This window comes from Onychostoma macrolepis, chromosome 17 (genome assembly GCF_012432095.1).
Source record: "Onychostoma macrolepis isolate SWU-2019 chromosome 17, ASM1243209v1, whole genome shotgun sequence".
NCBI lineage: Eukaryota > Metazoa > Chordata > Actinopteri > Cypriniformes > Cyprinidae > Onychostoma > Onychostoma macrolepis.
In genome coordinates this window covers 21750594-21773424 of record NC_081171.1, presented here as the reverse complement: position 1 = coordinate 21773424, position 22831 = coordinate 21750594, and the positions used below count along the sequence as shown (strand labels likewise).

The 22831-nt window shown below is 35.9% G+C and overlaps 2 protein-coding genes and 1 long non-coding RNA gene across 6 annotated transcripts in view; 2 read left to right on the top strand and 1 right to left on the bottom strand.

The window, feature by feature from the left end:
- Nucleotides 1-2157, top strand: part of crim1 (cysteine rich transmembrane BMP regulator 1 (chordin-like)) — a 114314-nt gene extending 112157 nt beyond the window's left edge. The window contains exon 17 of the mRNA XM_058748956.1: nucleotides 203-2157. Coding sequence (XP_058604939.1) covers nucleotides 203-379 — 177 coding nt within the window. The 3' untranslated portion in view covers nucleotides 380-2157. The remainder of the gene's footprint in view (nucleotides 1-202) is intronic.
- LOC131523007 (uncharacterized) overlaps nucleotides 1-22831 on the bottom strand; it is a 72200-nt gene that overhangs the window by 5985 nt on the left and 43384 nt on the right. The gene's annotated exons all lie outside the window — the stretch shown is intronic.
- slc24a4a (solute carrier family 24 member 4a) overlaps nucleotides 21187-22831 on the top strand; it is a 41637-nt gene continuing 39992 nt past the window's right edge. The window contains exons 1-2 of one of the 4 annotated variants that reach the window (XM_058748961.1): nucleotides 21187-21415; nucleotides 21531-21916. In XM_058748961.1, the coding sequence (XP_058604944.1) occupies nucleotides 21739-21916 (178 nt within the window). In that variant the 5' untranslated portion in view covers nucleotides 21187-21415; nucleotides 21531-21738. Of the gene's footprint in view, nucleotides 21917-22831 lie in introns of all 4 variants that reach the window. The other 3 variants (XM_058748959.1, XM_058748962.1, XM_058748960.1) reach the window with 3 other exon arrangements.

The following is a 22831-nucleotide window of genomic DNA, read 5'->3' as shown; positions in this document are numbered from 1 at the left end:
AAATTAAAAATGTCTGTGCCCTTTATATACTAACTGTGTGATTTTATGTGAAATCTGTCACCCAGCATGGGCTCCACAAGTCTTTAAATTGGAACAAAAATTTAGGCAAAAGTTGTGTAGTGTATTCTAGCATTTAGTTGCGTAAGCATGAGCAAATTCTCTCCATGGTCCAAGACTCACTGTATTTTTTTGTCCTGTATAGCCTACGTGTCTCAATAACCAGCTGGTGTATGTGGACTGCCAGAAAGGGACAAAGGTCCAGGTGGACAGTTCCCAACGCATGCTCCGCATTGCAGATCCTGACTCAAGATACAGCGGTTACTACAGCATGCAGAAACAGAACAACCTGCAAGCTGACAACTTCTACCAGACCGCGTGAGACACAGGAGAGAGAGAGAGAGTGAGTGAACGAGAAAGAGAGAGACTGAGCCCGTGTTCAGCTGCCAAACCTTTGCGGCACATGGACACCTACTAAAAAACTGTAGAGACGGACAAAACCACCAAACCAAGTGGTCAGAGAAGAGACCCTGATACCGAATAACAATTATAATATTCACATAAGTCACTCCAAGCAAATCGAAAAAATATATCACACGTCGACACCAGAAAGTCTCACCAGGAGATGGAAGCAGCACCTATGTAACTGAACCATTACGGAGTGTGATTGTTAAATTGGAGAGGACTCTTCCAGAATATTTTTGTGAATCAGAGGTATGGTAGGTTGAGCATCTTTTGTGTGTAAGCGTGAGATTTCATGGATGTTCAGGCACAAGTTGAAGGTAGTCGTGAAGTCAAATGAACGTTTTTGGGATTAGGACAACTGGGGTGTTTTTGTTTGTTTGTTTGTTTGTTTGTTTTCAACAAAAATTTTCCTGCATTCCTAACTTTTTCTGTTGGAAAAGAGAGAAATTATTTTAGGAGTGATACATTTTTGACACAAGTGCTTGTGTGAACACTTAACGCTGAACCAAAGCTTCTCTGTCTACGAAACCTGATATGCCCAGATCGGGCGAGAGGCCGCGGAGGGACGTTCACTTCCCGAAGACAGAGGAGGCGCTGGACTGTGTACGGAGCACAGCAGAGTGATGGGTAGAGGGAAAAAAGAGGGAAAATCAGACGAAAGAAAATCTGTTGTTGCAACAGATGCATTTTTGTAGAAGATGCTACTGTAAGATTGTGATTTCCCGTGTTGTGGGTGAGTTTGGCCTTTTTTTTTTCTATTTTAAAGACAAAAGGAGGAAAGCAGAGTAAACTGCTCTGTGGACATGAGTTCTTCCTGTTAATGGATGTGTGGGGTCTCTATGTTGTATTTCTGCTTATATGTACGAGCGTTTTCCCATTTAATCATACAAACACCATTTGCTCTTTCTCCCTCAACTAAGGGCAGATTGACACTCCTAGAAAATATATATTTTCCTGAAACGAATCCGAGGATTGTGAAGCGAGATGCAGGAACATAGCGATAGTGGTTTGGATTTGAGGCTATGCTTTACAAGTGCTGCTTTTTTTGCTTTGACTCTTTAAACCTCATTTTGTCGGGATGAAAACCAGTAGTGAGGATTGTTTTCGTCTTTAAGAAACATTTCCCAAGAAAACAGAATCAAAGGGCCTTGTTCCTGAAATGCGAGCAAAATGTTTTTTTGTCTAAATCGCTTGTAAAAACATTCATACGTTTCAAAAATTGTGTAATGTTTGTGTGAATTTCTAACTAGGGGTGTAACGGTACACATATTCGCGCCGAAAATGTTCATTACAGGTCTTTTGGTTCAGTGCACATTTTAATCACTGCATGTGTGTGGAACACATTTAGAAATAAGGTATATCGATATATTTTCAAATGAGATATAGGAGCTATAGGACGATACCATTTATATCGATATACCCTGTTGCGAATGCATTTGAAAATTAAACGCAGAACACAGAGTGAGTGAGTTTCAAACTAAGCTGATTTCCCTCCTTTCAAATGAATGCACATAGTTTGTTCAGTATATCACTGTTTAATCGCTGTACCAAAAACAAATGGTGAGTTCAAGTTGTTGTTTTTTTTGTGTACCGTTATACCCCTACTTCTAACATTTAAAAAATAATTGTATGTAAAATAAAGCAATAAGCCCCAAGAAGCCATGGTTTACAGTGAATGTATAACAGCTAAGGGGCGTTGTTAGGATTGCTAACAATGCCCCTTAGCTGTTATAAATTCACTGTAAGTCACGGTTTCACAGGGATTATTGCTTTTATAAACTGTTAGTCCATATACGTAGCAAGGTTTCACATAAAAAAAAAATATATATATAACAAAAACAAAACAAAGCAAATAAAATATAATGATATTAATAAAAACATTCTTCTGCCAAACAATGTAGTTCCTCATAAACGGTTGTGGTTGCAACAAAGTGGTTGCCGAGCAACACAGACACAGAAACAAAGACAAAGAGGTGTGTGTTTGTAGAGTAATTTACAACTGCTTCGAACGCAGCTCACCCAATCAGAATCAAGGACCGGAACTATCCATTTTATAACCATTCTTATGCTGTTTCAGAGAAAAAAAAAATAAGAATAATTGATTAATTTTTAATTGATGGCAATTCACCTAAGATCAATCTTATAAATGTTTTCTAAATACTATTAGTTCCGTGAATAATTTATACAAAAAAGTTGTAGAAATTGTCAAATTGACTGAATTGTCGGCAGTTAACATACAAATGGTCTTATGATTGCTACATACTACGAGTAGTAACTATTTTCACAAGTTCTAAGTTACCAAAAATTTCCGAATGTTTTTACTAACAATTTACACCAATCTGAAAGTTACATTGGTAATGGTCTTACAAATTATTACTAGTAGTTCTACGAAGAATTGACACAAAAAGTTACAAATTTTCTACAGTTTATGTAATGGTTTTAGAAGTGATTTACGCAGAAATTGTGCCAGCGTTTTGTGAATGAGGTCTAAAGAATGATCAAATTACTTTTGGTAGGGGATCTGAGAGAAACCTTTACTGTTTTTGGTGAAATGTTTTCCGTTTTCTTTATTTGTACTGTTCACTAAACTGCCTCCTTTTCTGGAAGCTTTGAAACATTACTGAGGCACCTTTGTGTTCTGGTTTTCTAGCTGAGAACGAATTTGGCTTCAAAAATCCAAAGCTATTATAGGAACATTTATGTACATATTATTGCTAAAATGAAAAGACCTGAAATATTATGTGAGTATATATGTATGTGTGTCTGTATATGTGTTCGCATGTACGTACGAGTGCGCACACACAAACGCACATGTACGCACACATGACTTCTCTTCATCGGTAAGGTTCTTAGTTCATTTTCCTAATGAATGTATTTATGATTGAGCAAAATAAGAGATTTATATAATGGCAAACTGATGATGACAGGCATTCCATTGCCTTTCTTGTTTGGTGGTAATTAAAAAAGCACAGACGATGATGATACAGAAAGAAAGACAAACATCTCATTCTATCCTTATTTTTGTGTGTATTTTTTTTCCCTTTCGTTTTCACATATAGAGCTTTGGGGCCCATAAGAGTCACTTTGGCTTTGTTTAGACAGGCAAAACATAATCACGTTTTGGCTTATCCAACTTTTAAATTGTTTTTTGTAGTGTGAAATATTAGACCAAGAGAAATCTAATTTTTACAAAAGACAGCGTGGACAGCCAATTCTAAAGATCAGCTTAAAAAATGAATTTGTGTGCAACAAAGCCTTCGTTTCTGTAAGTGAAGCAATGTCACGTTGCCATCTATTGTGATCTTACAGCTGAACGATGAAGCTCTCGTTTGATCGTTTCCTGTCATGAGTCCCTTCAGGTGTCAGAACTACTGGAATGTTGATGGACATAAGCTGTTGAAGTGAGGGGGCGGGGCAAGGGGCGGGGCAGTGGGAGGGGAAATGGGTGGGGCTGGTTATTTGTGATAGTTTGTCTTGGTTGTATCTTTATCTATATGTGATATTGTTTGTAGAGCTATACAACTTGGCACTTTTATATAGAGAGAAGTAACCTATGTGTTTCTTTCTTGTTTTGGTTTTGTTTGTTTTCTAACTAATCTTTTTAGTAGACAGAGTTTGCCCTTCTTTTGTATTTTTTTTTTTCTAAACCCTTGTGGGACCCTGTGCAGGAGTAATCTGGTGAATCTCATGAAAACACTTCCAAGTCACATTTCACCCCTAAATCAAATGCAAAAAAAATTATAATAATTGAGATATTACATTCTTAAGTAAGAAAACCAAGCCTATTTTTAAGACATAGTTTGCATTATAACATTATTATTTACGACAATTAAGCACTCGTTCTCCAGAACACTTTTTTTTATTATTATTATTTTTCCTTTTTTGTTGTCTATTAAATGCAGATTAATAGAAAGTTTTTTTTTGTTTGTTTGTTTGTGTTTTTTTCAAAAAAAAGTTTTTCTCGTTAGAGTAATAGGAATTTTAGAAGTTTTTTGCATTACGGTAATGATAGCTGTGATGGAAAATGTGCTTAATTGTCATGAAAGTTGTCGTGTAAATGTATAATGGTTTTCTTTTCTTTGACAATTTTTTTTTCTTTTGATGTTGGACTGAAATATGACAGATGTCGTTTTTTTGAAAGGATTCACACAATGATACGTTTGTTTCAGAACTTTTTAACTACACCATTCAATTATGTAATAAATACTTAGGCATGTGTTCACAATATAATTTACTGTATTATGACCAGAAAGTTGCGGTTTAGCCTTGATTCAAGCACGTAAATTTGTAGATATAACTGAGATGTAAGTTTTAACTCACAAAGCAAATATCCTCTCAAGGATATAAGGCTAATTACAGAGATTTGGACCTTCACTCCTGTTTATTCTTTAACACGTTTCTGTTTTGTGGAAGTGAAACAATTGATTTGTAGCCCTGTCTTTCAGTCACGGCCAATCAAAAAGCATCAGAGAGAGGGTAAACAAGAATTATTAATGGATCGCTGGAGAGAGCGTTGCTCTGGAGGACCCAACCACCTTTACAAAAATAAACTCAACAGCATTTCAGCAAGATGTCATCCATATTTAATGAGCAATGTGAAATCTGTGCATAGCCCACTTTCAAGTTGAAATGCAATTTCCACACACAAAACAACATTTCCTCCTCATTGCCTCTGAACACACTGTGCTTGAGTTCATGGATGAAAGCCAATGAACACCACTGACTGGATTTGATTCGGGCAGACCTGCACATTTATTTGGGTCTTACGGGGTGTAGTCTTGATTTAATTTAATTTTTTAGTGCATTCTCTAAGTATTGTTGTAAATACTTGAGTGTCACTCGCCAAAACTTACAAAAAAAGTTGAATAAAAAAAAACAAAAAAGGTTTGGAGAGAAAAAGAATTAGAGATGTAATATATTGTCTATGACCTTAATAATTTATTGTTGAGCAGAAAAACTGAACTTAACGGAGGACGCAGCTCAAATCACAGATGTTTGCGTTGTGACGATCTCTCAAAGAGCGTTTCAGAGTTCAAGACTTCATAGAGTGTCCATTTGTTCTTTATTTTTTCAGTTTTGGCTCTTCTGAGAGCACACCAATGTCTGTTTTTCAAAAGGATGTTAAGCAAGTTTATTTGTTCCAAGAAACTGAAGCCCAAGAAGCTTCTAGAAATGTGTCCCCGTTTCCCCTCTCCACCCTCTCATTCTTTTTCTACATACAATATCAACCCTTCTGGAGTTTGTATACTACTGGTGTTTAATGTTCATGTAAAAAATAATGTCAACATGGGTCATGATATTGCAGATTTATAAAAAGGGTAGATGAAAAGTTGACTCAGAATTCCTGTAGCACAGCAGATTATTATTTTTTTTTTTCCAGTTTCTTGTATTATTTTGTTTCTTTGCAGCACAATAAATACTTTTTAAACAATTGCGTTTTGTCATGTTTATGATCTGTGCTAAAACTATCTAGTTAGAATTAGCAATATTATTGTCAAAAGAATATTTTTTTTATCTTCCGAAATTTTCAGAAAATAAAAGACAGCATGGAGTGACATTTACCAAATTTTAATACGAGTGAAAAAATTATATTTAACGTTAATCAATTAAAAGTAAATGAAAATTTGCTGAGGCTGTCAAGCATAAGGACAAAACAAATCATCAAAATTTTGTAAAAGTAGACAACTTGTCTGGTATTCCAAGTTTTTTTTTTTATATAGACTAGAAATTTAAGTCAGTATTCATAAAAAAATTTTTTTTAAAAAGTAAACTAACACTATCGGCCCTAGCTGTTGCTGCAATTATAGGAATCTTAGTAGTTAAAGGGATGGTTCACCCAAAAATGAAAATTCTGTCATTAATCACCCTCATGTAGTTCCTGTTACTTGTGAGCTGGCTAAAGGAAGCACAGGACGAAGGAACAGAGTCAATAGGGTATTTAATCAAGAATCCAAAGTGACTCCAGCACTCAGCAACTCAAATCCAAATCAACATCAATAGCGTACAAAGAATTAGGGGAGAACACAGGACTTATAAACAGTGAACGTAATCAGGAAGAACTGAAACAGGTGGGAGTAATTAATCAAAAACCATGGCAACTAATAAGGGAACAAGTAAACCAGAACAGAGCAACTAAACCAAAACAGACCATAACCGTGACAGTTCCAAACCCGTAAGGCATTTGTTCTTCTTTAACACAAATTAAGATATTTTTTATGAAATCCTAGAGCTTTCTGAGCTTTCTTATATATAGCCTATTTAACAAAAAAAAAAATCAGAACCTGAGTTCACCCAAAAATGAAAATGCTGCCCATCATTTACTAGAAGTCAGTGTATCAACATTCTTCAACATATCTTCTTTTGTTTTCAACAGACGAAAGAAACTCAGAAAGAACAACTTGAGGATGAGTAAATTATATTTTTGGGTGAAATATACCCTAAAATTGATTGGATTCACAAACTGATGAAAATTTGTGCATGTAAAGATATTTAATGATCCAGTCACAGCGGTTGAGTTTACCAGAGTGTATATAGCTATTAACATACTTAAAGCTGTCATATGGCTTCAGACGGTAACTCTTTAGATTACAACCCGCGACGTACTGCGTAAATAAACAGAATTTACAGTGTAACTTTTTTGTAATTGTAGTGTAGGCCAGGGGTAGGCAACGTCGGTCCTGGAGCGCCGCTGTCCTGTAGAGTTTAGCTCCAACCCTAATCAAACTGAACAAGCTAATCAAGGCCTTCAGAATTACTAGGGCTACAGGCTACAAGTTTTTTTCAAGGTTGGAGCCAAACTCTGCAGGACATCGGCACGGACCGACGTGAGGTTTTACCTGCACAGCACTTACCCGCTGGCCTCTGCTACATACACTATAATTACAGAAACGTACACTGTAAATTCAGTATACTTACGTAGTTCTTTGCGGGTTGTAATCTAAAACGGTACCCTTCAGACCTGGCAAATAACACACAAAGCAATATGAACTGCTTTTATAATATTTTATGATAAGCTACATTTATGAAAGAAAAACTCAAATTTGTTTTCCATGGAAGCAATGGTTTAAAACGTGAGTGAATAAATGATGGCATAATGTTCAAGTATTTCTTTGACACATTTAATAACATGCTCTAAACATCATGTTCATGTAGCCTACAGTGAACCAGGCAAATTTATTTAGCAATAAACATGGCATGTCTCTAAGACAATATGCTCTCTGTGAGAGAAAGCTTTGCTGCTTGCGTAATTGACCATAAGAATCATTATAAACACACATGTCCTCACACACAACACCGTTTTCACACGCTGCATTAAACCGTGTAAATCCCTTTAGAAAATCAATGACATTGCATTATAATATACATCTATAATAACTGCAGTTACTGCAACCAGACCACAGAGGGGCGACAGAGAGCTGCGAAACTATTTCAGAACTACTGCGCTGTGAAAGATGCTGATACTGGTTTGTCAACTGCAGTTTTGCTCTGAACAGTCACATGAATGGCACTAAAGAGAAAATGTGAAACAAAAATGTAGTGGCAAACACATGATGGGAAGATGATGGGATGTGATGGCAGTGACAGGATATGAAGTCAGCACTCCCAGTTAGTGACTGTCCTGTTTTCCACATTATATCACATGATTGTCCACAAGCAGAGGACCATCAGGGACAATGACTTACAAGCCTTTCAACTTGTGTAGTGCCCTTTAAAAGGACAGTTCACTTTCAAATGAAAAACCTGTCATTTAATGCACTCACTCTCGTGTCTTCAAACCCTTATGCTGTTGTTTTTACTCACAAAAGAATACATTTTGAAGATTTGTAAGCATTTATTATTTTATTTTTTTTTTGCTATTGACCAACACCTCGAACTGCCATTGAGGGTGAATAAATAATGGAATTGTATTATTTCCTTTTAAAGACACATGTATATCAATAATAATAATCATAATAATATTATTATTATTATTATATTTAATGTTTGTCACTTGGCCTTTTTATTAATAATAATATATTAATGTAATAATAATAATTATTATTATTATTATTTGATAATTATCAATAAACTACTGCAAAATATCTGTCTGAAAGTGTCAAAGGGTACATTTTGGAAATTTTTATGCAGCTTCTTGCTATTAATTTATTAGTAATAATTCTATCATTCAATGTACTCGTCCTCGTGTCATCCTAAACTTTTATATAATAATAATGATGATGATGATAATTATTATTATTAATTTTCTTTACTATTTTTATTATTTGAGAATTATCAATAGGCTACTGTAAACTATCTTTCTTTTACTGTACACAACAATTACAGTGAGGTTATTGTAACTTTCAGGTTTGCCATTACAAAGGACACATTTTGAAGATTTTTATAGATTATTTTTGAAGATGCAACTCATTTAATTACTTTTTAATAATAATAATAATAACAACAACACTTTGAAACTGTCATTGAATGTGAATAACTCCTGTTAGAATTTGAATCTTTTCCTTTAAAGACACATGCTGGCAACGTCTGCCATTGCAAAGTCTAACGCTGATGTTTGAGAATGATCTGTTTTGGAGGCAACACCATCTCATGGGGTTAATCTGTGTCATTTATGCATGCTATATGGAAAACTTGATTGATTTCAGAGGACATTAGATGACATTTACCAACATACTGATCCATAGACATTTGTATGGTTTTTACAATCAAGGTGCAAGTTGATAAAGGAAGGGCTGCATTACAAAGCAAAGCTTGACTCCATAAATGCATAACAGTTCTGCCGGCGTTCACTAATGTTGATGTTCAGGTTGTTAGACTTTATTTCATGCTCCACTTCTCGCTATTATACGACGCTGAGGTACAAATACAAGACACAAACAGCCGGCTTCATTTATACAGAATGAGAACACAGTACATGCATGAAGAAACCAGCCAAGCCAAGAAAAACATATATGTCTAATATACGACAATGTCCTCTAACAGCATATTTGCTGTTTAGCATGTCACGCTCAATCCTTTTTTCCCATGTGGTGGCCTTCAATAACCCTCTTTGTTTGCCACCATGTGTGTATGGGCATTTGCGTAGAGTTTTGTGATATGGAGTGTATGTCAACTCTGACCTTTTGTCCATTTTTCATTTTCATAATTGACCAGGCATGGCAGAAATGTCCATCAGCTAATCCTCTTACTGTGGCTCTAATGCCAGCTCTGTCCGAGCAGCACCATGTTAATGGAACAAGCTGCTACGAAACAGCAAGGTGGAGAACGGCCAAGTCCTGACGGTCCCCGCTGGCAAACAGCATGCTGCAAGTGCCGTTCCCTCTATTAAGCCCCATTAAATTAGTATTCATTTTAATATTAATTGTACTCTTCAATTATTGATAGTTATAATGACTGGATGTTATGGATTTATTTCTGATTATTACAGTTCATGCTTGAGGGAACAGTCTGAGGTGGAGGTGCACATGGCAGCAATTCATTGTTAGAATTAGTGTATAGCATTATCTAGATACGCACACAAAGGAATACTGTCCAGACCAGTTCTTAACCTTCTGGTGCTCCTCATTTCGGAGTCACACTTGTGCTCTTCACGGTCAAAAGTAAAATCAATGTAACATATTTTTGTTTAATAATATTTTTTATTTTTGAGAGAATTTCATGGTACTAATTAATATTTATACAATAATTATGATCACATTTTGCCATCTGGTGGTAAAATGAAAAAAAAAAAAACATCTGCAATTCCATGGTTTAGCCCATAGATTCCTACATAGCTCTATATAAAAGGCCTATACATTTTCTAATTGTGTTTAGACATAAATACTTATTTTTATTAAGTTGTGGGTTTGGATATATATTTAGACCTTTTCAAAGACAACTTTTTGTAAAGGTTTAGATTTATTTTGGTTTGAAATGTTGATTTAAAGCATCAGTTTTTGAATTATTATTACTACAGTCAAACCTGAACACAGAGAAAGCATTGTGTTACACAAAATATAAAAATTCTATAAAAAGTAACAAAAATGTTCAGGAATGTTTTATCAGAGCTTAATCCTTCTGGGTCTGATCTGATTTCAACCTCTTATTTCAGTTTTCTGAGTTGTTATGGCTATATGGTTATAAACATACCAATTCATTTGAATGTGTATATATGTGTGTGTGTGTATGTGTATGTGTATGTGTATGTGTATGTGTATGTGTATGTGTCTGTGTCTGTGACTGTGTGTGTGTGTGTGTGTGTGTGTGTGTGTGTGTGAGTGGGTGTGACTGTTTTGCACTCTTGATGTTTCAGAGTGTAACCCCTTCCTTGCTGTCCACTTTTTTTTTACTGCATTGTAGTTGAATTATTTCTTTTAGTTTATATATTTGCTGTGTTACAGTCACACCAGTTCATAGGTGTGTGTGTGTGTATAAGTGTGTGTGTGTGTGTGAGTGGATGTGTTGGTTTTGAACACTTGATGTTTTAGAGTTTCACCCCATCATTGCTGTGTACTTTTTTTCTGCATTGTGGCAGATTTGTAGATTGTACAGACAAAAATTTGCAGAATTTTTGTGTTTTTGTCAATTTCCCATTCATTTCCTATGGTAGCTCATTTTTGACCGAAGAGCACAAGTGTAACTATTTTTTACGACCACTTAGCCTGCTCGAATCAAGCCCTCAATTTTTGTGTGTGTTCACATTCCAAATGCGATAAAAGTCACCAAGTTTCGTACCATTCCGATGAAGCTGGGATTTTTAAAAATTCAAAACAGAACATTTTTCGGTCAAAAGTGACCGAAGAGCACCAGAGGGTTAACTGGTGAGCCATGACACAAAATGCACCTGATAAGGTTGCAAAAGAAATGCAAATGTTCAGTGCAATTAATAAAATACAACTATATCTATCTATCTATATATGTATATGGTTTGGTTTTCAAGGGTCATATGTTAATTCATAAACAGCAGCACATTTGTCATTTGTTCAGACTACTGGTACCGTTGTATGTATTTCTGTGTGCAGCCCAAGGGGACAGGTTAATAGAAAGACTTTTTGCCGTTATTTTGCCTTCTTGGTCTTATTGCGTCACATTCAATACAACACGAAATTCAAGGTTAAATATGATATATGTGACCCTGGACCACAAAACCAGTCATAACGGTCATTGTTCCATTGATGTATGGTTTGTTAAAAATTAAGTTTTGATATATTTACGGTAGGAAATTTACAAAATATCTTCATGGAACATGATTTTAATATCCTAATGATTTTTGGCGTAAAAGAAAAATCCATAATTTTGACCTATACAATGTATTGTTGGCTATTGCTACAAATATACCCGTGCTACTTGTGACTGTTTTGTGGTTCAGGGTCACATATTTTGCCATGGTGCAGGAAACACTGGTTTTGTTTACTTTAGTTTGTTTTCTACAATTACAAATTTTGGTACAGTGTTGGGACACTGATGTCCAATATAAAATCTGGGTCCATTTAATAATGTCTAAGCATCCCAGCTTTACTGTGTTCAGAGTACATACATTCTCATATAATACAGTACTCAATATATTGAAGTGTGTGTCATGTGCATATCCTGCAGCTTTTTACTGCAGACGTACACTGATACTCAGAATGAAAAACATACTTCCCGACAGTGTTCGAACCCTCAGCTGACTTAACAGCCTGGTGCCTCAAACCCCAAATTCTCATCAGCTGACCAGTCCTTGAAGCCTGAACCCAAGACACACACTCACACACTGCTGTATTCAGACCATTCACATGATTACAGGCAGGAAGGCAGCATGACTGCTAAGCTGAGTCTCTACACCAGTACATAATACATCAATAGGTCCTCAATGTTTAGTAAGGATTATAGTCAGCATGAAACCAAAATGGACAATATTTACTTTCTTAGTAAGCTTTGCTTGTCGCTTTCCCTTCCTTGTGTATTAATTTGTGTACCTTATTCCAAAGAAAAAAATGTTTGTCTTCTTAATCTCCCAGCAAATGTAATTATCGTGCTCGGTCTTTGAAAACATTTTTCTGTTGACATCACTTAGGCCAGACAGTGCTATGTAGACCTTCACCCTCCTTGTGCTAATCACCATCTCATTCCCAGAAAGCAGAAGCTCAAAAAATGACCTTGGATTCCTTAAACAAACCTTTTATAGTTTCAGCGTCATATTCAGGTATGGAAACCTCACTTTTCGCAATCAGTTTCCATTGAATTAGTGTTGATATCGTTAACTTTTTTTAATTGAAATAAATATGAATTAAAATATGATTAAAATTAGATTAAAAACTAAATATAATCAAATAAATGTAAGTTTAAGTACTAAAAAAAGCTAAACGGAAATGTTACAACATAATAAAAATGGAAAAAGTTGTTCCACACACACTTTCCACAAACTACAATAAATGCTGAGAACAAAACAACACATGGACAGCAGTTACTGATAGTTCAAATGTGACTGTTTATTGTTATGCATGCAAAAGAATGAGTGCAATGCACAGGAAAATAGTAATTATTAAAAAAATGCATAATAATAAATAAAGAGCAGAAGCCTACAGTATATACCCAAGTAGAACAACTATATGAACAATGTCCATTTTTACTTAAATTTTGTTATAGGATAAAAGAGAGTAGTGTACCCTTGATTATTAGCCAAAAAAGATCAAAATTGTACCGCACAAATGTTTACACACATACAAAGTTGTCCAGCCTCTTGCAGTATGACATTTGTGGTTGTTTAACGAGGACACTGAAGCGTATAAAACGAGTTTGACATATCTAGGGGATAGTATGAGGCACAGATACATCATTTAAAGGGGCGTTTACCTCGGAGTGGAAGGTAAGATGAAAGCAGTGGAGAAATAATTTATCTGTGCAAACAGGAAGGTTGGCTGTGGAGGGGGTTTTCCTCTGGGGTAAGCAAGGTTACCTGGGGTGGCTGGAGCTCTCTTTGAAATGAGGCTACGGGTTTACGTATGCCAGCGGGGAGCTGCTGCTACCAGAGCAGAGTATGTCCCAGGAGCCGTTTTGTTCCCTTCTCAATGGCTTGGCGGCGAGCCCTTTGGACTCCTAGCTGGCGAGGTTCAGATGCCATGGGGAAATGTGGATCCGCTTCAGAATTTCTGAATACATTGGTAAATAGCTTGTGTGAGTTTTTGTTCCTGTTTTGGAGCTGTTCTCCCGGATTAATTTCACTCAAAAACATTTCCACACTATTCGTTTAGGTTTGTACAGTCAACAAGTCAGTTTCCACAAGTGTTTTATTTAACAAACATTACAAAAATGAAAGTTTTTGTGTTAGACAACGATTCGTTAGAAATAGCATGTGTGTATGCTATACTTAATTATCCTTTCTCTTTATGCAAAAACACATGAAATAACATAGAATTTCAGCATTTGCTCTGTCTAATTACTGTATAGGTCAACAAAATGTTTCATGCAGTCCCAACACAAAAGAGTTAACTTGAATTTTACAAATTCATGTGGATTGAATGTAATTAACCTTTAGAACCTTTAGGTTCTTTCTTGGCATCAGTGGTTCCATGCAGAACCTTTAACATCCATGAAACATACAAAGATTCTTTATAAAAAAAAGATCATATTAGATTATTAAAGATGAAATGTTTAAAAAGAATATGAACAGTGAGGAATGTCCTGTTTGTTGTGGATTTTAATGGATACAGTGTGTAATTATGAGATAAAGTTCCGGGCAGGTGTGTTGAGGCAAGTTGGAGATAAACATTGGCCCACCAGGTTCTGGACACTACTGTTCTAGTGAATCTGAAGACCTTGATTAGCTGGTTCAGGTGTGTTTTAAATGCACTAAGCACTTTATTTTTGCACTTGTAATATTAAAATAAGATTTGCAGTATCTCTGCATGTATTCCTCTTTTTTTTTTTGGATACACAGTGGATGAATTTCAATTTCAATTCAATGCTCCTGCATCAGCTGCATCACATGCATGCATTGTGGTACTCTCATGAACGCACATCAAAGACTGAGACATGGAAGAGAAGAAATTGTTGAATTAAGTCGTTATTTTTGTTTTCTTTGCACATAAAATGTATTATTGTAGCTTCATAAAATCAAGATTGAACCACTGATGTCACATGGACATTTTAACAATGTCCTTACTACCTTTCTACGCCTTGAACTTGGTAGTAGCGTTGCTGTATATGGAGGGACAGAAAGCTCTCAGATTTCATCAGAAATATCTTAATTTGTGTTTGAAGATGAACGAAGGTCTTATGGGTTTAGAACGACTTGAGAGTGAGTAATTAATAATTTTGGGTCAACTAACTCTAGAGTGTTCCCACTTCTGAAATCATGTCTTAGAAAAATCTTATTAAGCCAAAATGTAAGGTATTTAGTCAACATACAATATTTTGAATACTATGTAGCATCCCATTCATTGACAACCATTTAAACTTTAACCATGTTAGTGTATATATTCACCACTCTTTCCTGACAGTAATATAAATGTTGTTTTTGCTGCGTAAAATACATACAAAATGAATCAAATATTTATTTATATGTAATAGATTTGTTTAAAGTTTATGGCTCGTCCAACTTATCAATTATCTCTGATTTTTCCAGTCGTAAATACAACTTAAGAGGCTGTTTACTGACTAGGAATATTATTAACAATAATTCAGATGAATTATCAAAGGCAGCATAAAGTTGTGCAATAAACCAAACAAAATGTTCAAGAATTGTGTTTGTTTTAGGTGTAATAGAGCCTTCTGTCACAGTCAGGGATTCGGGTCTACATAATAGAGTTCAACAGACGGTCATCGTGTTCAAGTCCCTGAATTCTCCTTAAAAGAAATCTTGATTTTGGATGTTCAGCTTCCACAATGAGGTTTGGCTATATACTCCAGTTTCATTTACATCTAGAGCCTGATCCGGTTACAGCTGATGTAAACGGCTGTGAAGGTTTTGAGTGACAGCATTAAATCTTGCTTAATCATCCCTGCCTAAGGAGTCATTGTTATGATCCCTGAGCCAGCAGAGCGGTAAGGAAAAACACACATTATTTCAGTCCAAGTTGGCTATAGTCAGAATGATTTTGCCAGTCTACAACAAATGTATATGTGAAAGTTGACAGTTAACATATAGTCCAACAACAAGGCTGATTCCACATCATTCTGCACTTAAATGCATGTACTAATGTAGTTAGCACACTTTACATGGGAGAGAAACTTACTGGCATGTTCATCACATGTCTGTTCTTCAAGAACAATATTCACTGTATCTCTGAAAAGCACAGGAAGTACAGAGTTTCTTCAATTCACAATACCACTTCAGCATCTAACCAGTTAGTGTTGATTAAAACAGTCACAGTCTTTCTTCAAGGCTTTAACATGGAAAAAGGCTCAAGTCTTTCGTTATTATCGTCTGGGGAAGCAAGTCATCTGAACTAAACACATGATTCAAAGGAATGAGAGAGAGCAAGAGAGAGAGAGAGAGAGGTAAACAGCATGAATCCTTCTTTAGTGAGGAAAAGTACCAATAGGTTCCTGGAAAACCTTCTGTAGAAAACCCTCCTGGAAAAAAATATTAATGGAATAAATGTTCTGTGATTAACTTCAATACATAATAAATTACATTTTCCTGCTGCAGGACATACATAATTCTCATGACCACCTCTTTTAATAATGTTATATCTGAATGCTGAAAGCTGTCGAGTGTCACCTGGGGCTGTGCTCCCACATACCTTACAGTGAAGACCCTAACCTCACCAAATTCAAAAATCAGTTATTTAGCAGCACGCAAGATCCTTCTCCTTGTACGTGTCATTAAATTATTCATTTGCTTAAAGGTTAATTACATGTAAATGAACATTTTAACTGTATATTTACTGAAAATGAAATTTATACTAAAGTACTTAGAAGAAGACCAAGGCTAGTTGTCACATGTTTTACTCCAGTGAATATCTGGAACTTTTTGGAAAGGTTACTGTATTGACACTTACTTTGAAACACATGTTAGACTAGTCTAGAACGTTAAAGTTTCATGAACTATTATCCTTCCTGTTAGGCTATCGCATAGGAAATGAATGAATATGAACAAAAATACAGTACATAAAACCTTTTTTTTTCGTTAGAGTATTTTGTATTCCAGTATATTGTATTCAAGGTTTACTTCCAAGCTACTAAATATATATTAATACTGGATTTTATGGTAAAGATTCACAAAAAGTCTATAAATCCAAGCGCAAACATGAATTGCTGATTATTTAATAGTTTTCATTCTTAAATTGAGGGTTTTAACCAGGAGTCTATTAAGGTACTCTGTTCAAACATTTGGGGTTAGTAAGATCAAATTGATCATAATTGACAGGAAAGAAATTTATATTGTTACAAAATGTTTTCTGTTTCAAATAAATTATTATTTTTTTTTTATCCAGAATATAATTCATACTCTCTCTCTCTCTCTCTCTCTATATATATATATATATATTATTTTCAGCATGATAATAATAAGAAATGTTTAGAGTAACAGCTACATTTAATCAAAAATACAGTAAAAGGTAATATTGCAAAATGTTATTGCAATTTGAATTGGTCAGCATTTGTTTTGAAAAAGAAATTAAAAATGTTGCCAGCCCCAAAATTTTGAACAGTAGTATAAAATTTGTAAAAAATTTAAAAAAAATAAATGTTTTGTTTTTTTAATTCTTCAAAAACATATAGGAAATTTTGACCTATTTGAATTAACATTAGTAATCCCACAGTCATTATATTCACATTTTTAATTAGGTAATCTAGCTTTTTTATATTGGGGGCCCTTAGGATGGTTGTCTGGGAGGGAGGTTGCTGGCTCTGCACAGCCCCTGTCTTAAACAAACATACCGTCTCTCTGTATTACAACAAATCACCACAGCATTGAGGATTTCACCTGGTACAGTACCTCAGCCTAAATTCTCATCAGCTGACCTTTAAAACTGCACTCACCACACTTACTCATACTCTCTCACACACACTCATACTTACACACCACTGAAGAATTCAGACCATTCACATGATTACAAGGCAGCTTGACTTCTGAGCTATTCCACACTGTCTTTTGGCAAACTTACCCAGCATGCACTGCAGGGGGCACACCGGTAGCATCAGTGTCCAGTAAATCTTGCTAACTGTCACACAGTCCTGTTCTTTTAGCCTGAAGAATGGTTAGCAAAAAGCTGACATTAAAAAGCACTGACATCAGCCAGTGCAGGCTGTAGCTGGTGAAAACAGATTTGCGAGCATGCAACATCCTCTTGCTTCATCTTTTGTCTGGCGATGCATTTAGTTCAGGCAATTGAACGATGGCCCAGCAAAAAAGACCGCATTAACAGCCCTTCCTTGTTGTTGAGCTTTAACACGCACAAACTGATGTGCTGGGCTTAGCTGTTAGAAATTTGTTTAGTTTTGCACTGTAGTTTCATAAAAATCATGTTTAATTTGTTTCATGTTTCTTTGTAATTGTTTGTGAAATTTACTAGCGAATTATGATTGTTTCTACACCATTTCTAGGCTACACCAAGGAATAGTTCACCCAAAAATGAACATTTGCTGAAAATGTACTCACCCTCAGGCCATCCAATATGTAGATGAGTTTGTTTCTTCATCAGAACATATTTGGAGAAATTCAGCTTGATAAAAACATCCACAAGTAATCCACACAAGCTCTAGTACAATCAATTTTAATATAAACCATTGCTCCTAGTCTTCTATTCACAATATTGCTTTCTCCAGTGAAAACGTTGTGTCATCTGAATCAGGTGAGAAATATGCGCAGATCTAACACCATTTATAAGCTAAAACCATCCAAAACAGTTCTAAACAAATATGTTGGTGGATTTTGATATGTGAGGACAACAGAGTATAGACTTTTCCTCTGGGTGAAGTGGCATTATGAATTGAGCCTTCGCAAAAACCCGACTTCCTTAGTTACTGTTGCTATGTCCGACAAGCCATGCCACTCTCACACTACACACCATGTTCTCACGCAGTAAAAAATACATCACGGCGCAAAGAGGAAACTGACAACGTGCCGACCGACAAAACAGAGCAAGGTACTTCTGGTGTGAACCGATGGTCTTTTCATATTTACTTAAAGCACATAAATAAACATGAGTGAACATCATAATGTATTTTATTTCAATACACACAATTTTTCAAATTTAAATCCACCGAAGTTAATCTACTCTAATGTCTGATTTGTTTGTCAGGCAAGAAAGTGGATTCAGCGTTATGATTGGTCAGATCGCCTGTCAATCAAGCTCTTTGATTGACAGGTAAATTGTGGTCTTGCATTTTTGCCAGAAGCAATGGTTTAAAAGTTAAAATGCCTTCATGAGGGATTTGTTTCTTACAAACACTCAACTTTTCACTTCACAAGATGTTAATTGATGCATTGGAGTTGTGTAACTTGTAATGTTTTTATCAGCTGCTTGGACAGCACCCATTCACTGCAGAGGATCCATTGGTGAGCAACTGATGTGATGCTAAATTTTTCCAAATCTATTCCGATGAAGAAACAAACTCACATCTCAGATGACCTGAGGGTGAGTACATTTTCAGCAAATTTTCATTGTTGGGTGAACTATTCCTTGAAATTGTGTTTGTGTAAAATAAAAACAGATTGACTGCCGTAGGAAAAAAACTTTTCATTGGTCAGTCAGTTGCTGTTTTAGTTGAAATACTAAGTCCCATGGAGGCTATTCCTTTGAATTGGCACACAAAGGGAGAAGAAGAGAGATAAAGCAAAGAGAAAGACAGTGATTCAGAAAATTGATATTTCTAAATAGGATCCATTACGTCAAATCTCACCTCCTGTGAAGGGTCCTGGGTGACTCTCCGTAGCAACCTGCTAATGATTTTCATTCTGACCATCAATTCTACTTACTCAGTCTCAGTCAATACAAGTGTATCAGATTCAGTAAATCCAAAAGGCGACTGGGCATAACTTTGGCCTAGATATTAAGACAGTCAGGAAGCAGTCTAACCAAGAATATACTTTTGACTACCAGCATACAGGTTCATTGACTGAGGCTGAGACTATAGGAAGGAAGTGGCTTCTGCTCTCGGAAAAGTATATCGATGCAGTGAAGTCAGCCAGACAACAGCCTGAAGTCGAGAACAGTATTGTTATCAAAAAACTAGAAATAAAAAAACACACAAACTGCATTTTTTTTGTTGGTGAAAACTGATATTATTAGGTCGAATCCCAGACTGGGGATGGAATTGAAGTTTGAAGTGCCCGAATCAGCTATTCGGGCTGATGACTTTGTTTCCATTGCAGACATGTTATTTGGGATTTTACGTTAAATAATGATCACATAAACATTTTTATTGCAATAAACTGTATATGTGTTACTAGATCATATCCATAATATTTTTGAGGTGTGTTTTTCACAGGACTACAGTCAATCTATTACAGATGAATTGCTTTGGTTGTAAAAAATATACCATTACCAATGATGTGCTTTTCCCAGTGAATTCAATTTTAGGTTTGCTGATTTAATATATGTGCTGTTTCCAGTGTCCGGGGAAAACTTGTTTTGGCAATCGAATATCACACTTTTGTCAAGTTTTTATAGTGAATGTTGTAGAACAGTTGGGTGAATGCTTTGCGATCTTAATTTAGTTGAAATTACAGATTTTGATATTTGTTTTTCCTTTTTGTGACTAGTTAATTCAATAGCAATATTATTTTGTAGAGATTATTACTATTGTATTAGGGAACTGACCTTAACCTGACATTTAAACATTTTTTAAACCATTAGCATTTTTCCATTAGAAAGTACAACCATTGCATCCTGTGGTCACTGCATTACTAAGTTTATGAACCACTTTCTTGTAATTTGTAAATGTCGGGCCTCACACAATAAGAACCCATGGAAAAAGCCTGGAAAAAATGTTGCTCAGCCATTCGTCACCATATAAGCTGCTTTCTACCTACGTCTGTCAAAGTTACTCACCAAGGATTAATTTACAACAACCCATCATTTTTAATAGGGCAATTTTATGGAAAGAAAAAAATGTTTGTCTACGCCTACTATGTCTAAGCCTACATTTTTAGTCTACTGTAACTGAAATAACAAGCAGAAGTTCTCAATTAAGAAAAACATCAAACAAAAAACATTAAATGACATTTTTTATGAGACTGTAACTGGTATTATTGAGCTATAAACATCCATGAAAATCTCAAACTTGGGTATAACTATAACTGTCTATTTTAATATATTTAAAAAATATATTATTTACTTTGTGAAGCTGAGTTTTCAGCAGCCATTACTCCAGCCTTCAATGTCACATGATCTTTCAGAAATCATTGTAATGCTGATCTGCTCAAGAAACATTATTATAGTTCTAAACAGTCAAGCAGCTTAATATTTTTTGGTGGAAACTTTTTCAGGATTATTTGATGAATAGAACATTCAAAAGAACAGTTTTGGTTACATTATTAATGCTTTTACTGTCACTTTAATACATCCTTGCTTAATAAAAGTATTAAAAGCATTTATTCTTACTGGCCGTAGACGTTTGAACAGTAGTCTACATCAAAAGAAAACAACACATTGCATCCAATAATTAAACACCTAAAAAGAGAACATAAAAGAAAATATTCTGAATTTACTATTGATATTATTAGTGTGATGTACAGTATTTTACGGTGGCTTTATTAAGAATAGCCTATACTATTTATATGGTAGAAGAAGTCATGCCTTTTTCAAGGATTATAGTAGTCTAGTCTAGTGAGTGTAGTAGGCTCAGGGTGCATACGTCATCAGTGTCACGTGAACGCGCGTAACAGTCTCTCACATGTAGAAGTCACAGCAGCTGCACGAGAGGGAGATGAAACCTCAACTTGAGAGGACTGAGCCTAACCAGCATGGATCCTAAAGACGTTTACTGACATATTTCATGAAATACCAGGACACCTAGCTCAGCCTGTAGCTCTTATGTCAAAGAGAATGTGGGTTTTAGTCTTACTATCACCAGACAACTGTGAAGCCCGACTGCACACCGTCCAAAATATGTCCAGTGATTAATTCCAGCTGAATATAATTAGCATTTTTTTCTCGCAACAGGACACGCGGGCTGCTTTAATAATACAACATCAGCACGAGCGCGTGGAGGAGGCACCTGGGACTGAAGCTCTCTCAGTCACACACACACACACACACACACACAGACGGGATCGGCGCGCTGGACATGAGGAAGACCTCATCCCGAGCCTGATTTCCTGCGGTCCCGGCCATCTGTGTGGCTTCAATTTCACTGAAATCCACTCACAAAATGACCCAGCCGCAGACGACCATGGAGCTGGAGCAGAGCTGCAGTTTATCTAAAAAGAGCATCATTACCAAAATGTTTAAAGTTCGCAAAAGGAGAGAGATGCTGTTCGTGCAGGTGTGCTTCATCTGCAGCGTCCTGTTCTTGGCGTGGTGTATGTCGGCGTTGCTCACAAAAACTGGTGAGTGAGTGACTGTCCCTGTATGTATTGTTGGGGCTACACATAGCTACTTACGTGTGTCGTTATCGTATAGTGTATTAATAATGCGCCGACAAGGCGGCAGTACATACTTGTCCTTTTTTGGGACGTCAGACGTTGAATTATTCACTGTAGTGTGAATAGAGGCTGCTGTGAGTGGGGAGAACATCCCTTTTCTCGGGATTTACATGAATAAATGCACAAGAAGGGTTGACGGCATCTTTACAACGTCCGTTATTATTATTTGGGCTATTTTGTGGGGAGATGTGGCGGTTGGCATGGTTACACGTTGTACAGTATTTAAAGCCGTCTTATTATATGTCAGCAATGAAACAAACAAACGACGATTATTTCAAGCTAAGGTTTTATGTCCAAACTATGTCACAGACAGTCCCTGATTGTGTTTGTGTAACGGTACGATAAAAATTGAATGCACCCGTTTCGTTATATTCGACGGTTAACGTTAACTGCCTATTTCAAGCTGTCTGTCCGAGTTTGAATCGAGCCCACATGGGCGGAGTCAAACGTTTAGATGGGCGTGTCAAGATTCTGAAGGGCGGAGTCAAAGCCACAGGCAGATCAAGACTTGTGATTTGATTACTTTCATGAATGTTGTGTTAATATGAATTTTCTGTATTCAGTGAATAACCAGCTTCTTGACCTTGAAGTACATTTTTAGGCATGAAGGTGTGCATTAAGAATATATTCTAGAATGTAATAAATTGCCATGTTAGCATTATTAGTCTCGCATAGACAGACCTTCAGACTGATGGCAGCTTTCATTGGCCAAGGACTGCCTTCTGGCTGAAGTTAAGCAAACAATCACAGTTTGTTTTGTGTAGTGTCATGTTTCAGGGTGTGAAAATGTAAGGTTGATGTCTGTACAATAACACAGGC